The following is an 11,768-nucleotide window of genomic DNA, read 5'->3' as shown; positions in this document are numbered from 1 at the left end:
CCTGCTGCCGCCACAGAGCTGGCGCCCTGCCGAGAGGCCGGGGTGACGGGGTGACGCGGCGACTCGGCGCTGCAGGCCCTGAGACCCTGACACGGGCGCTGTCCACTCCACCCCGACAGCTGCACAAGGCCTGGCCCCCTGGAGGGCATGAGGGGGAAGGGGAGAGACAGATGAGAGAGGAGGGGACAGAGAAGGACAGAAAGCCCTGCCCCACCGCTCACGAAGCTCCCTGGCCAGGCGCGCACTCAGCCAGGTCTGCCCCGTAGTTTGGTTTAGTCTGGCTTAGTTTTGCCGTCACCGGGGCTTGGTGCCTGCGTGGCGAATCCTTCTCCACCGCTCCTCGGGGCCACGTTGCCTCTCGAGTTGTTTCTTCTTCTTTTTTTTTTTTAAATTATCTTTATTTACTCATTGGATAGAGACAGCCAGAAATCGAGAGGGAAGGGGGTGATAGGGAGGGAGAGAGACAGAGAGACACCTGCAGCCCTGCTTCACCACTCGAGAAGCTTTCCCTCTGCAGGTGGGGTCGGGGGCTCGAACCCGGGTCCTTGCACGCTGTAACATGTGTGCCACCGCCCGTCCCTTCTTTTCTTTCCTTGATTGGACAGGACAGAGAGCAGTTGAGAGGGCAGGGGGAGATAGAGAGGGAGAGAGACCGAGAGACACCTGCAGTCCCGCTTCACCACTCAGGAAACGTCCTCCCTGCAGGTGGGGAGCGGGGGCTCGAACCCTGGTCCTCGTGCAGGGTGGCGTGTGCGTGGCTGCCCGCCCCCTCTCCCACTCCGCAGAAGCTGCCGGGAAGGCGGGCTGGGATGGACCCCTGGAGTCGGCCGTCGGCAGCCCCTGGCTGGGGTCCAGTCAGAGGCCACGTGGCATCTAAGCCCCCCCCCCCGCCCGCCCCAGCACATGGCCTGGGCCGGGGGGACTTGGGGGGAACACTCAGCCCACCCAGGCTGCCCCCCACCTAGCTCCTGGGCGCCCGAGATTCAAGTTCTGATGGGATAAAAATAGCTCCGGCCCCCACGGCTCATGTGGAAAGAATGCCGGCACTCTGCGCCCACATCCACCGCCGTGGGCCCCGGCCCGCTCGGCCAGCCGTCCCCTGGGGAGACTCGGGGACCCGGACCCAGGGGGGGGGGGTGGCCAGGGACCCACAGGGCGGCGCTGGGCTGCTGGGGTTCTCCTGTGGAGCCTCCTGTCCCCACCTGCAGGGGGGAAGCGGGGGAGCCCAGAGCAGGGCCGCGGGTGTCTCTGTCCTCCCTGTGTACTTCTTTCTGTCTGTGCGAGGAAAGAGGGGTGGGGTGGGGAGAAGGTGCCACTTTGCAGATGGGGGTGCTAGGGCGGGGTGATACGGTGCATCCGGGGAGGACTTCCTGTCCTGTTGCCCCAGGGACATCGCCATCCTTCCCGGCGGGGCCAGGGGACCAGTAAGGCAACGCCAGCCTCCTGCCGGGATCCCGCAGGGTCCAGGACTGGCCTGGGGCTCCCGGGAAGAAGCCAGCCCGTGGGCGGGGGGTGAGCTGAAGCCCCCATGAGCCCCACTTGCCCGTCCGTGGTGTGGGGTGAGGCCATCTCTGCTCCGGTGGCGCTGGGGGGACAGGTGCATCCAGCTCTGGCCCCAGCCGCCCGCAGGTGACAGGACCCCGCCCCTCACCCCCCCCCCCAGGCCGGGGAAGCTGGCTTCACTGCACCCTGGGTAGGTGACACCTGGGGGGGGCTGGGGGGCTGTCCCCCAACTGGCTAAGCGGGTGCTTTGCAAGAGTCATCGATCTGGAGTCCCAGAAGGCAGCCTGGGACTGGGAAGCAGCATCTCTCTCTCTCTCCCTCTCTTCCTCTCTCCCTCTCTCCCTCTCTCCCTCTCCCCTCTCCCTCTCTCTCTCTCTCTCTCTCTCTCTCCAGGCTGGTGCTAGGAGGGGGCAGGAGAGGGGCTGGGCAGGCAGGGAGGAGTGTCCAGGCCCCATCTGCCGCCCCGCGGCCAGGCTGATTCCATCACCCTCTCCGGAGAGGCCGGCCAGGAGGACACGGGGCTGTAGCCCTGCCCCCCCTCACCCCATCCTTCCTGCGACTGCTTTCTGGAAACATCCCCGGGGCACCTTCTCTGGCCAGGCTCGCTGCTCAGAGCTGGGCGCTCGGGAGACCCCAGCGGCCCCTGGCGTGGGGAGAGCCCTCCCACTGACAGTCAGGGAAACTGAGGCTCAGGACCACGGTGCTGGGGGACAGGTCAGCATGGAGACCGGACGCTGCCCCCGGCTCACTTTCCCCATCTCGGTGCAGAGTGTAGACGTGGGTCTGGGGCCGGGCGGGGATGCTCTGGCAGCCTGAGCAAGGGCCCCAAGACCTTGTCTGACCCCCTGGCCCGGCCCTCCCCACAGGATGGACACCAGTCCCGCCACCCCGAGCCCCACCGGACCCCGGCCGCCGCTGCCACCCCAGACCCGGGCAAGACTCAACGCCACGGCCTCCCTGGAGCAGGAGCAGAGCCAGAACCCTGTCCTACCCGGCCCTCGCGAGGACCCTGGGCCTGAGAGGGGAGACGCGGCCACCCCAGCCGGGCCCCAGACCTCGCGCACCAGGAGCCGGGAGCCAGCAGGCTTAGCAGGTAAAGGGTCGGGTCCTGGGCCCGGGACGAGGTTGTGACTCCTGGCATGGGGTCCTGGGGCCTCTCGTCGTAGGGGCCTGAGTCAGCAGCTGGGGCTGGGGGGTGGATTTGGGGGCCCTGGGGTGGGGGCCTGCTGTGTACCCTGGCGGAGGGTGGGGGTCCCTCCAGCTTCTGCTCCCCAGTCCCTGCTCACAGGTGCATCCCTGGGTCCGCGGTTTCTGTGGGACCACGGAGGGGGAGGGGCTGTGCTGTCATCTGCCGGACCATCGTCTGTGGTCTGTCCCTTCTCCTGCATCTGTCCTGGGCTCACGCCTGCACCCTGGGTCCCTTAAGGTGGATGCTGTGCCAGTGAGCCAGCCAGGGCCTGTCGGGGCTTAGACCCAAGGAGCAAGGAACACTCCCTCCTGGGTGGGAGCTGGGGGGTCTCCTGGGGACCCCACTCAGGCCCCACTGTCCCCGGGGCTGGTGGCGGTGGCCCCAGCAGTGGCTGAGTCTGGGCCGGGCCTTCCACTGGTGACCTTTAACCTCCCTCCTACACCGCCACCTGGGGCAGCACCGCCTCCTCCAGGAAGCCATTCCTCAGGTCTGACAGCTCAGGCCCCTGCTGCCCCTGGGGGGCATGGCTCCCAGCAGTCCAGCTTAGTGCCCCCTGGCCTGGGCATGCAGCTGGCATGAGGTCAGGGCTCAGTCACATGCCTGGGTGGGTGGCAGGTCCCTGTGTGTGGGACCCTCCCTCAGTGACGGATGTGTCCTCCCAGTGCAGCCCTCTCCCCAGGTGGGCCCCCCCCTGTCACTCAGGCCACAGGGGAGCCCCCTCCCCCCGCCAGGAACCCACACGCAGGGGTGTACCGAGTGGAGCCTCCCCTGGTGCGGCGATGCTCCTGTGTGGTGCTGGGGTTGGAACTGGGTCCTGGTGCCTGATGGGTGGCGCACTGTCCTGAGTGAGCCTCAGCCTGGCACGGGGCTGGGGGGCCAGCTAGGGCCCAGAGCACACTGTCACGCTGTCATATTTACTTAAAGGACCTGGCTGAGTGCGCTCATTACCTGCCACGTGCAAGGGCCCGGGTTCGAGCCCCTGCTCCCCACCTGCAGCAGGGACACGTCTCAAGCAGGGAAGCAGGTCTCTGTCTCCTTCTCTGTCTCCCCTCCCCTCCAATTTCTCTCTGTCCTGTCAAATAAAATAGAATGGAGAGACAACAAGCCCAGAAGAACGCCCTGCAGTCCCGGGCTAGCACCCTCAGGTCCAAGCCCCGCCAAGCTCAGCCACATCCTCACAATTTCCCCGACACTCCAGGAGCAGTGGATTCACAGTCCCGGCTCCGAGCCCCAGCGACGACCCTGGGGGCAAAATGAATAAATAAATAAGTGATTGAAAAGCCAGCTGGGGAGTGGTGGAAGCAAGCTGGCTTGAGGTCCCCACACTGGGGACAAATAAAAAGTCGGAAGGGCCCAAGCAGGCGGGAGAGACAGCGTGATGGTTCTGCACACAGACTCGTGCCCGAGGCTCCCGGGTCCCCAGCTTCCATCCCCTGCACCACAGGCCGGAGCTGATCAGGGCTCCGCTTCAAAATACTGACGTAAATGTTTAAAAAATCCAATTCAAAACAAAGTAAAGCAGAAAGGGCCGAGCGGCTGTTGGAAGTCCCCCCTCCTGTCTACCTGGCGTCCCCGGTCTGTCCCGTGGCGTCACAGAGTGAAGGGTCTGGTGGCCCTGCAGGGAAGGGGCACAGGGGGGCGAAGCCTGCTGGACGCTCAAGCAGCCCCGTCCCCAGCCGCAGGTGTGCCAGACTGGGGCTCCGCTTCTCCCTCCCTCCCTCCCTCCCTCCCTTTTCTTCCTTTTCCCCCCTCCCTCTCTTTCTTTCCCCCTTCTCTCCCTTTTTCCTTCCTCCCTTCCTCCCTTCCTTCCTCTCTCCCTGCCTGCCTGCCTGCCTGCCTGCTTGCTCGCCTCCAGGGTTGTCTCTGGGGCTTGCCACCAGCACTATGAGGCCACTGCTCCTGCTGGCCATTTTTCCCTTTCTATTTTCTTTGACGGGATTGAGAGGAATTGAGAGGGGAAGGAGGAGAGACAGACACACCTGCAGAGCTGCTTCCCCGCTTGTGAAGCATCCCCCCCCCCCCCGCAGGTGGGGACCCGGTTCGCGCGAACCCCAGTCCTCGCCGATGACAGGCGGCGTGTGTGCTCCCCCGCCCTCTAAGTCACCCTCCACTCCCGGGAGAGGGAGAGACCCCGCAGCGCTGCTCCCACCCACACAGCCTCCCGTCCCCCTGTGGTGCTGGGGCTCAGCCCCCCGGGGCGCCCACCGTCGTCCCCCCCCCCCGCCCGAGGGAGCACTGTCTCCCGTCAGGAAGGCCGGTGACACAGCAGGGCTGCGGAGCGTCCCCAAGGCTGGGTGACAAGCCCCCCAGCACTGCCCGTCTGTACTGTCTGTCCACCAGCAGGGCCGGCCACGGGGGACTCTGAAGTCCCCTTTGAAGAGGTCCTGGAGAGAGCCAAGGCCGGGGACCCCAAGGCCCAGACAGAGGTGAGGACAGCAGCCGGGGGAGGGGGACGGGGGCCCCCACGAGACGTCCCCTGTGTCACTGTCACCCTGCCCCCACCCCCCACCTGTGTTCACACTGGCTCCTCTGGGCGCCGCCACCTCCAGGAAGCCCTCCTGTCTCCCTGCCTGTCCTCACCACTCTCTCCCCCCAACCGAGTCCGAGTCCCGTTTTTCCTCCCTGAGGAGCCCGCTTCTCCCCACCCCACCCCCCCGCTCCCCACCTATGAAGGGTCCAGCTGCCTCTTGGCCCTGAGGGAGCTCACCCTGACACCCTCCTGCTCCTGCTCCTGCTCCTCCACCTCCCCAGCGTGGGAGGAGGTTCGGGAAGCCCCAGGTCAGGCCGGGCTGGGGCTCTTGCTTGCAGGCGGGGCGGCGCTACCTGCAGCGGGCGTGTGCCGGGGACGAGGAGCTCAACAGCTGCACCGCCGTGGACTGGCTGCTGCTGGCCGCCAAGCAGGGTCGGCGCGAGGCCGTGAAGCTGCTGCGCCGCTGTCTGGCCGAACGGAAAGGTGGGTCTGCCGGGTGCCAAGGAGCTTCCCCTGGTGCCGGCGGCGCCCCCATGTGGTGCCGGCTCTCCAGCCGCCCCACCCTTTGAGCTGCCTCTTGGCCTCGGGTGTTTCCTGCAGGTTGGGACTGGGGTGAGGTTGGGGGTCTTGAACCCAGGTCCTTGCAAACCGTCGTAATGTATGCACTCAACCAGGTGCGCCTCCACCCGCCCCTCTCAGTTTGTTTTGTGTTTGTTTGTTTGTTTCTGTTTTAACTTGAGAGGACAGAGAGAAATGGAGAGGGGCGGGGAGACAGAGAGAGAGAGAACCTGCAGCCCTGCCTCACCGCTTGTGAAGCTTCCGTCCTGCAGGTGGGGACCAGGGGATCGCACCCCAAGCGCCTTCTGACCAGGGTGCTGCGTGCAGACCCAAGGCCCCTGGGAGGGGCCCACTCACAGCCAGGACCCCCGGGCCTCAGTTTACCAGCTTGGGGGGGCGTCCTTGTTCCCGCCAGATTCTTCCAGGCCCGGATGACAGTGACGGATGGGTGAGGGGAGGCGGGCAGGCACAAAGGTTCCGGAACCCCGGGGTGGGGGCCGCGGGGCGGGGGGTCCCCGGCACCTCACTGACCCGGGCGCGGGCCCACACAGGCATCACCTCCGAGAACGAGCAGGAGGTGCGGCAGCTGAGCTCGGAGACGGAGTTGGAGCGCGCGGTGCGCAAGGCCGCCCTGGTCATGTACTGGCGGCTGAACCCCAAGAAGAAGAAGCAGGTGGCCCTATCGGAGCTGCTGGAGAACGTGGGCCAGGTCCACGGACAGGGTGCGTGGGGCAGGGGCGCGGGGCTGGGGGCCAGGTCCACGGGCAGGGTGCGTGGGGGCAGGGGCACGGGGCTGGGGGCCAGGTCCACGGGCAGGGTGCGTGGGGGCAGGGGCGCGGGGCTGGGGGCCAGGTCCACGGGCAGGGTGCGTGGGGGCAGGGGCACGGGGCTGGGGGCCAGGTCCACGGACAGGGTGCGTGGGGCAGGGGCGCGGGGCTGGGGGCCAGGTCCACGGGCAGGGTGCGTGGGGGCAGGGGCACGGGGCTGGGGGCCAGGTCCACGGGCAGGGTGCGTGGGGGCAGGGGCACGGGGCTGGGGGCCAGGTCCATGGGCAGGGTGCGTGGGGGCAGGGGCACGGGGCTGGGGGCCAGGTCTACGGGCAGGGTGCGTGAGGGCAGGGGTACGGGGCTGGCGGCCAGGTCCACAGGCAGGGTGCGTGGGGGCAGGGGCTGGGGGCCAGGTCCACGGGCAGGGTGCGTGAGGGCAGGGGCGGGGGGCCGGGGGCCAGGTCTACGGGCAGGGTGTGTGGGGACAGGGAGCTCGCAGGAGGGTGTCCAGGTCCACAGACAGGGTGTGTGGGGACTGGAGGGCAGGGTGAACTCGGGTCTGGAGGACCTTGAGAACCTGGGAAACCAGGAGGACTGGGGGTGTCATGGGGGAGGTAGGGGGAGTTGGGTGGTACCTGGGGAGTCGGGGGGCTGGGGGACCTGTGAGGCCTGGGGCTGGGGTGGGGATTGGGCAGAATCTCGGGGGACCTCAGGGTCCCAGAGATCTCGAGGGGGACTTGGGGTGTTTCTGACAGGCTGGAGGACTTCTTGGGCCAGCCAAACGGGGCCCCGGGGGTCTTTGTGGGAACCTCACGCCCCCCGCAGAGCCGAGGGAGCCTCCCGGTTCTCGGGTCCCCTCCCAAAGTGGCGTTCTGCTCCAGGTGGTCAGATCTGGGGGCACCAGGGAGACCAAGGCTGGCCACCGGCGGCCTGCAGGGATGGGGGACACCCTCCGGCCCTGAGTGCACCCCTTCCCGCCCCCCACAGACGGAGGGGCGCAGCCAGGCCCCGTCCCCCAGTCCCTGCAGAAGCAACGGCGTGTCCTGGAGCGCCTGGTCAGCAGCGAAGGTGAGTGCGGGCACCGGGGCGGGGCGTGGGGAGGGACGGCGGCTGGCCCTGGGTGGGGCTGGCCGCAGGCCTTTGCGGCTGGGGACAGAGGGCTTCCTCCCTCCTGCTCTGGTTCTGTGGTTCTGTGGCTGTGTTCCCTGCCTGTCCCCTCCCCGTCCATTCCCTGTCCCCTGCCCGGCCCCTCCCTGGGATGCCAGTCTGCCAGACCCCAGCCTCTGCCCTGCACCGCAGCAAAGAGCCACCTAGCACTGGAGGACTTTGTGGAGCTCACCAAGAAATACGCCAAGGGCATCGTCCCCCCCAACCTGTGTCTGCATGAGGAGGAGGAGGAGGAGCTGGCAGGGAAGAGCCCTGAGGACCTGCCCCTGCGGCTGAAGGTGGGACCCCCACCAGGACTGACCCCAGGCCCTGAGGAGCTGCCTGTGGGAGCCAGGGACCCCCCCCACCCCGGCCTCAAAGCCCAGGGTCATGTCCGACCCCCATTCTAGGGCTTTCTTCTCTAAAATATTTGGGGGATGTGGTCGCCTGGGAAGTCACCCATCTGTGCATAGATCCCCTCACAAAACCTGTGTCGTTTCCGTGGTCCTGAGGCTCCCGCTTTTTAAAGACACTTTATTTTTTTTTATTTTATTTTGCCCTTTTGTTGCCCTTGTTTATCACCGTTGTTGTTGTTGTTGTTGTCATTGTTGTTGGATAGGACAGAGAGAAATGGAGAGAGGGGGAGAGAAAGACAGACACCTGCAGACCTGCTTCACCGCCTGTGAAGTGACCCCCAGCAGGTGGGGAGCCGGGGGGGCTGGAACCCAGGATCCTGATGCCGGTCCGTGTGCTTTCCGCCATGTGCGCTTACCCCGCTGCACCACCGCCTGGCTCCCTCTTCCCCACTGTTTGAATTTTTATTTTACTTATTGGCTAGAGACAGAAACTGAGAGGGGAGGGGGAGATAGAGAGGGAGAGAGACGCCTGCAGCCCTGCTTCACCACTCACGAAGCTTTCCCCCTGCAGATGAGGCCCAGGGGCTCGAACCTGTGTCCTTGCACATAAAATGTGTGCACTTGACCAGGTGCGCCACTGCCTGGCCGGTTGTTATTTTTATGGCCACCAGGGTTATCACGGGGGCTAGGTGCCAGCACTATAAATCCATGGCTCCGGGTGGCCGGCCTGCCTTCTTTTTCTTGTATTTGACAAGACAGAGAGAAATTGAGAGGGGAGGGGGACATAGAGACAGAGAGACACCTGCAGCCCTGCTCCACCGCTTGTGAAGCTTCCCCCCTGCAAGAGGTGATGGGGGGCTCGAACCCGGGGCCTTGTGCACTGTCACGTGCTCAACCTGGCGCACAGCCACATTTTAAGTATTTTTTGATATTTATTTATTTCCTTTTGTTGCCCTTGTTGTTTTATTGTTGTGGTTATTGATGTCGTCGTTGTTGGACAGGACAGAGAGAAATGGAGAGAGGAGGGGAAGACAGAGAGGGGGAGAGAAAGACAGACACCTGCAGACCTGCGTCACTGCCTGGGAAGCGACTCCCCTGCAGGTGGGGAGCCAGGGGCTCGAACCGGGATCCTCACGCCAGTCCTTGCGCTTTGCACCACGTGCGCTTAACCCGCTGCGCTACCGCCAGACTCCCCATTTTAAATATTTTATGATGGGACAGAGAGAAATCAAGAGGGGAAGGGAGAGACAGAGAGGGAGAGAGACACCCGCAGCCCTGCTCCACCACTCACAAAGCCTCCCTCCTGCAGGTGGGGAACGGGGGTTTGAACCCGGGGCCTGAGACTCAGGGGCGGGGGGGGGGGGGGCGCGGCGGGGAGCCGGAGGGCCAGCTGCAGCTGCGTCCCGCCCCCAGGTGTTCCGGTTCCCGCTGCACGCCATCATGGAGGTGAAGGAGTACCTGATCGAGCTGGCCTCGCGCGCTGGCATGCACTGGCTGTCCACCGTGGTCCCCACCCAGCACATCAACGCCCTGGTCTTCTTCCTCATCGTCAGCAACCTGACGGCGGCCTTCTTCGCCTTCCTGGTGCCGCTGGTGGTCTTCTACGTGGCCTTCGCCTCCATGGTGGTCTGCACGCTCAAGGTCTTCCAGGACAGCAGGGCCTGGGACGGCTTCCGCTCCCTCACCAGCCTGCTGCTGCGCTTCGAGCCGGGCCTGGACGTGGAGCAGGCCGAGGGCAACTTCAGCTGGAACCACCTGGAGCCCTACGGCCACTTCCTGCTGTCCGTAGCCTTCGTCATCCTGTCCTTCCCCGTGGCCAGCCGCGACTGGGTGCCCTGCTCCGAGCTGGCCGTGGTGGCCGTCTTCTTCACGGCCGCCAGCTACGCCAGCCTGAGCGCCTCGGCCGAGCCCTACACGCGCCGGGCGCTGCTGACCGAGGTGGCGGCCGGCCTGCTGTCGCTGCTGCCCGCCCTGCCGCTGGCCGAGGGCCACGTCCTGCGCCGCCTGGGGCAGCCGCTGTGGACGGTGCCGCTGGGCCCGCTGCTGGCGTTCAACATCAGCCTGCCGTGCGCGCTCTACCTGCACCTGCTCTACCTGTTCTTCCGCATGGCCCGGCTGCGCCGCTTCCGGGGCACCTACTGCTACCTGGTGCCCTACCTGGTGTGCTTCACCTGGTGCGAGCTGGCCGTGGTGCTGCTGCCGGAGGCCACGGCGCTGGGCCTGCTGCGCGCCTCGCTGGGCTACCTGCTGTTCCTCTTTGCGCTGCCGGTGCTGGCGGCCGGCCTGGCGCTGCTGGGCCTGGCGCGGCTGGCCCTCTGGGTGCTGGCGCAGGGCCCGGCCAAGGTGGCGGTGACGGCGGGCGCCTGCTGCGTGCCCCTGCTGCTGCGACGCCGGAGCCCGGCCCTCGGCCCGCTGCTGGGCGCCCTGCGCTCCGTATCGCGCAGCTCCCTGGTGAAGCTGGCGCTGGTGTGGCTGTCGGCCATTGTCCTCTTCTGCTGGTTCTACGCGTGCCGCTCGGAGGGCGCGCAGGTGTACAACTCCACGCTGAGCTGGTCGCGCTACGGCCACCTGTGCGGCCCCCGCGCCTGGCGGGAGAGCAACATGGCGCGCACGCAGATCCTGTGCGGCCACCTGGAGGGCCACCGCGTCACCTGGACCGGCCGCTTCAAGTACGTGCGGGTCACCGACACCGAGAACAGCGTGGAGGCCGCCGTCGGCCTGCTGCCCCAGGCCCTGGGCGACTGGCTGCGCTGCCTGTACGGGGAGCCCTACCCCGACTGCGGGCCCGGCGCCCCCGCGGCCCCTGCCGAGCTCTGCCGCCTCGGACCCCTGGCCGAGCGCGCCTGCCATGTCAAGCGCTTCGACCGCTACAAGTTCGAGCTGACCGTGGGCATGCCGCCGGAGGGAGGCGGCCGCGGCCCCGAGGACGACGACGTGACCAAGGACATCGTGCTGCGGGCCAGCGGCGAGTTCCGGGGGGCGCTGCTGCACCTGCGGCAGGGCAGCCTGGTGGAGTTCAGCACCGTGCTGGAGGGCCGGCTGGGCAGCAAGTGGCCGGTGTTCGAGCTCAAGGCCATCCGCTGCCTCAACTGCATGGCGGAGCTGGAGCCCGCCCGGCGCCACGTCAAGCTCGAGCAGGACTGGCGGGCGGTGGCGCACGGCGCCCTCAAGTTCGCCTTCAACTTCTTCTTCTTCCCCTTCCTGTCGGCCGCCTGAGGAGGTCCCTGTGGGCATGCTGGCGCTCGTGCCCGGAAACGCTGCAGACTGTCCGTCCCCCCGCCCGCTTCTCCGCGCACACGCGCACACAGCACACACACACACACACGCACACACACGCGCGCACACACAAAACGGCCTTGGGTCGGCTTTTGTTTTCTCTTGTTGCTTTTGATTGGAGCCAGAGCAAAGCCAAAGCCCAGCCTGTGGGGGGGCTGGGGGCGGAACCTGTGACCTTTGGTGCCTTGGGTCTGAGAGGCTTCTGCAGAACCGCCATGCTGTCTCCCCAGCCTTGTCTGGTAAAGGCGCGGACGGCATAGTTATCTGTGGCTCCTGCCGGGCCCTGGGATTGATCAGAGGCCGGGAGGGGGAGGCTGTGAGCACAGTCCCCCCCTCAGAATCTCCAGGGCGAGAGAGAGAGAGAGAGAGACCCAAGGAGAACACGACCCGCCCAGCAGCCAGGAACAGCAGCCGAACAGCAGCCGAGGGCCGGAATGATAACCTTCATTGGGATCGGCAGTGTTGGAAGGGCCGGGCTGAGCGCACAGGTCACCTGGCACAAG

General features: G+C 66.4%; 1 protein-coding gene across 2 annotated transcripts; it reads left to right on the top strand.

The window, feature by feature from the left end:
* The first annotated feature begins 2,044 nt into the window (after nucleotides 1–2,044).
* WFS1 (wolframin ER transmembrane glycoprotein) lies at nucleotides 2,045–11,315 on the top strand. Of its 2 annotated transcripts, none has more exons than XM_007537596.3 (8): nucleotides 2,045–2,217; nucleotides 2,370–2,596; nucleotides 5,036–5,118; nucleotides 5,501–5,645; nucleotides 6,272–6,442; nucleotides 7,475–7,555; nucleotides 7,787–7,932; nucleotides 9,403–11,315. In XM_007537596.3, the coding sequence occupies exons 2-8, from the start codon at nucleotides 2,371–2,373 to the stop codon at nucleotides 11,203–11,205; spliced, it is 2,655 nt and encodes an 884-aa protein (XP_007537658.1). In that variant the 5' UTR covers nucleotides 2,045–2,217; nucleotide 2,370; the 3' UTR covers nucleotides 11,206–11,315. The 2 variants fall into 2 exon arrangements, with proteins under 2 accessions (XP_007537658.1, XP_016050031.1); XM_016194545.2 differs by having other exon boundaries at nucleotides 5,033–5,118.
* Nucleotides 11,316–11,768: the final 453 nt, after the last annotated feature.

The sequence above is a fragment of the Erinaceus europaeus genome, chromosome 3 (assembly GCF_950295315.1).
Source record: "Erinaceus europaeus chromosome 3, mEriEur2.1, whole genome shotgun sequence".
NCBI lineage: Eukaryota > Metazoa > Chordata > Mammalia > Eulipotyphla > Erinaceidae > Erinaceus > Erinaceus europaeus.
Note: the sequence above shows the minus strand (reverse complement) of the source record. Positions and strands in the feature narration are given on the sequence as shown.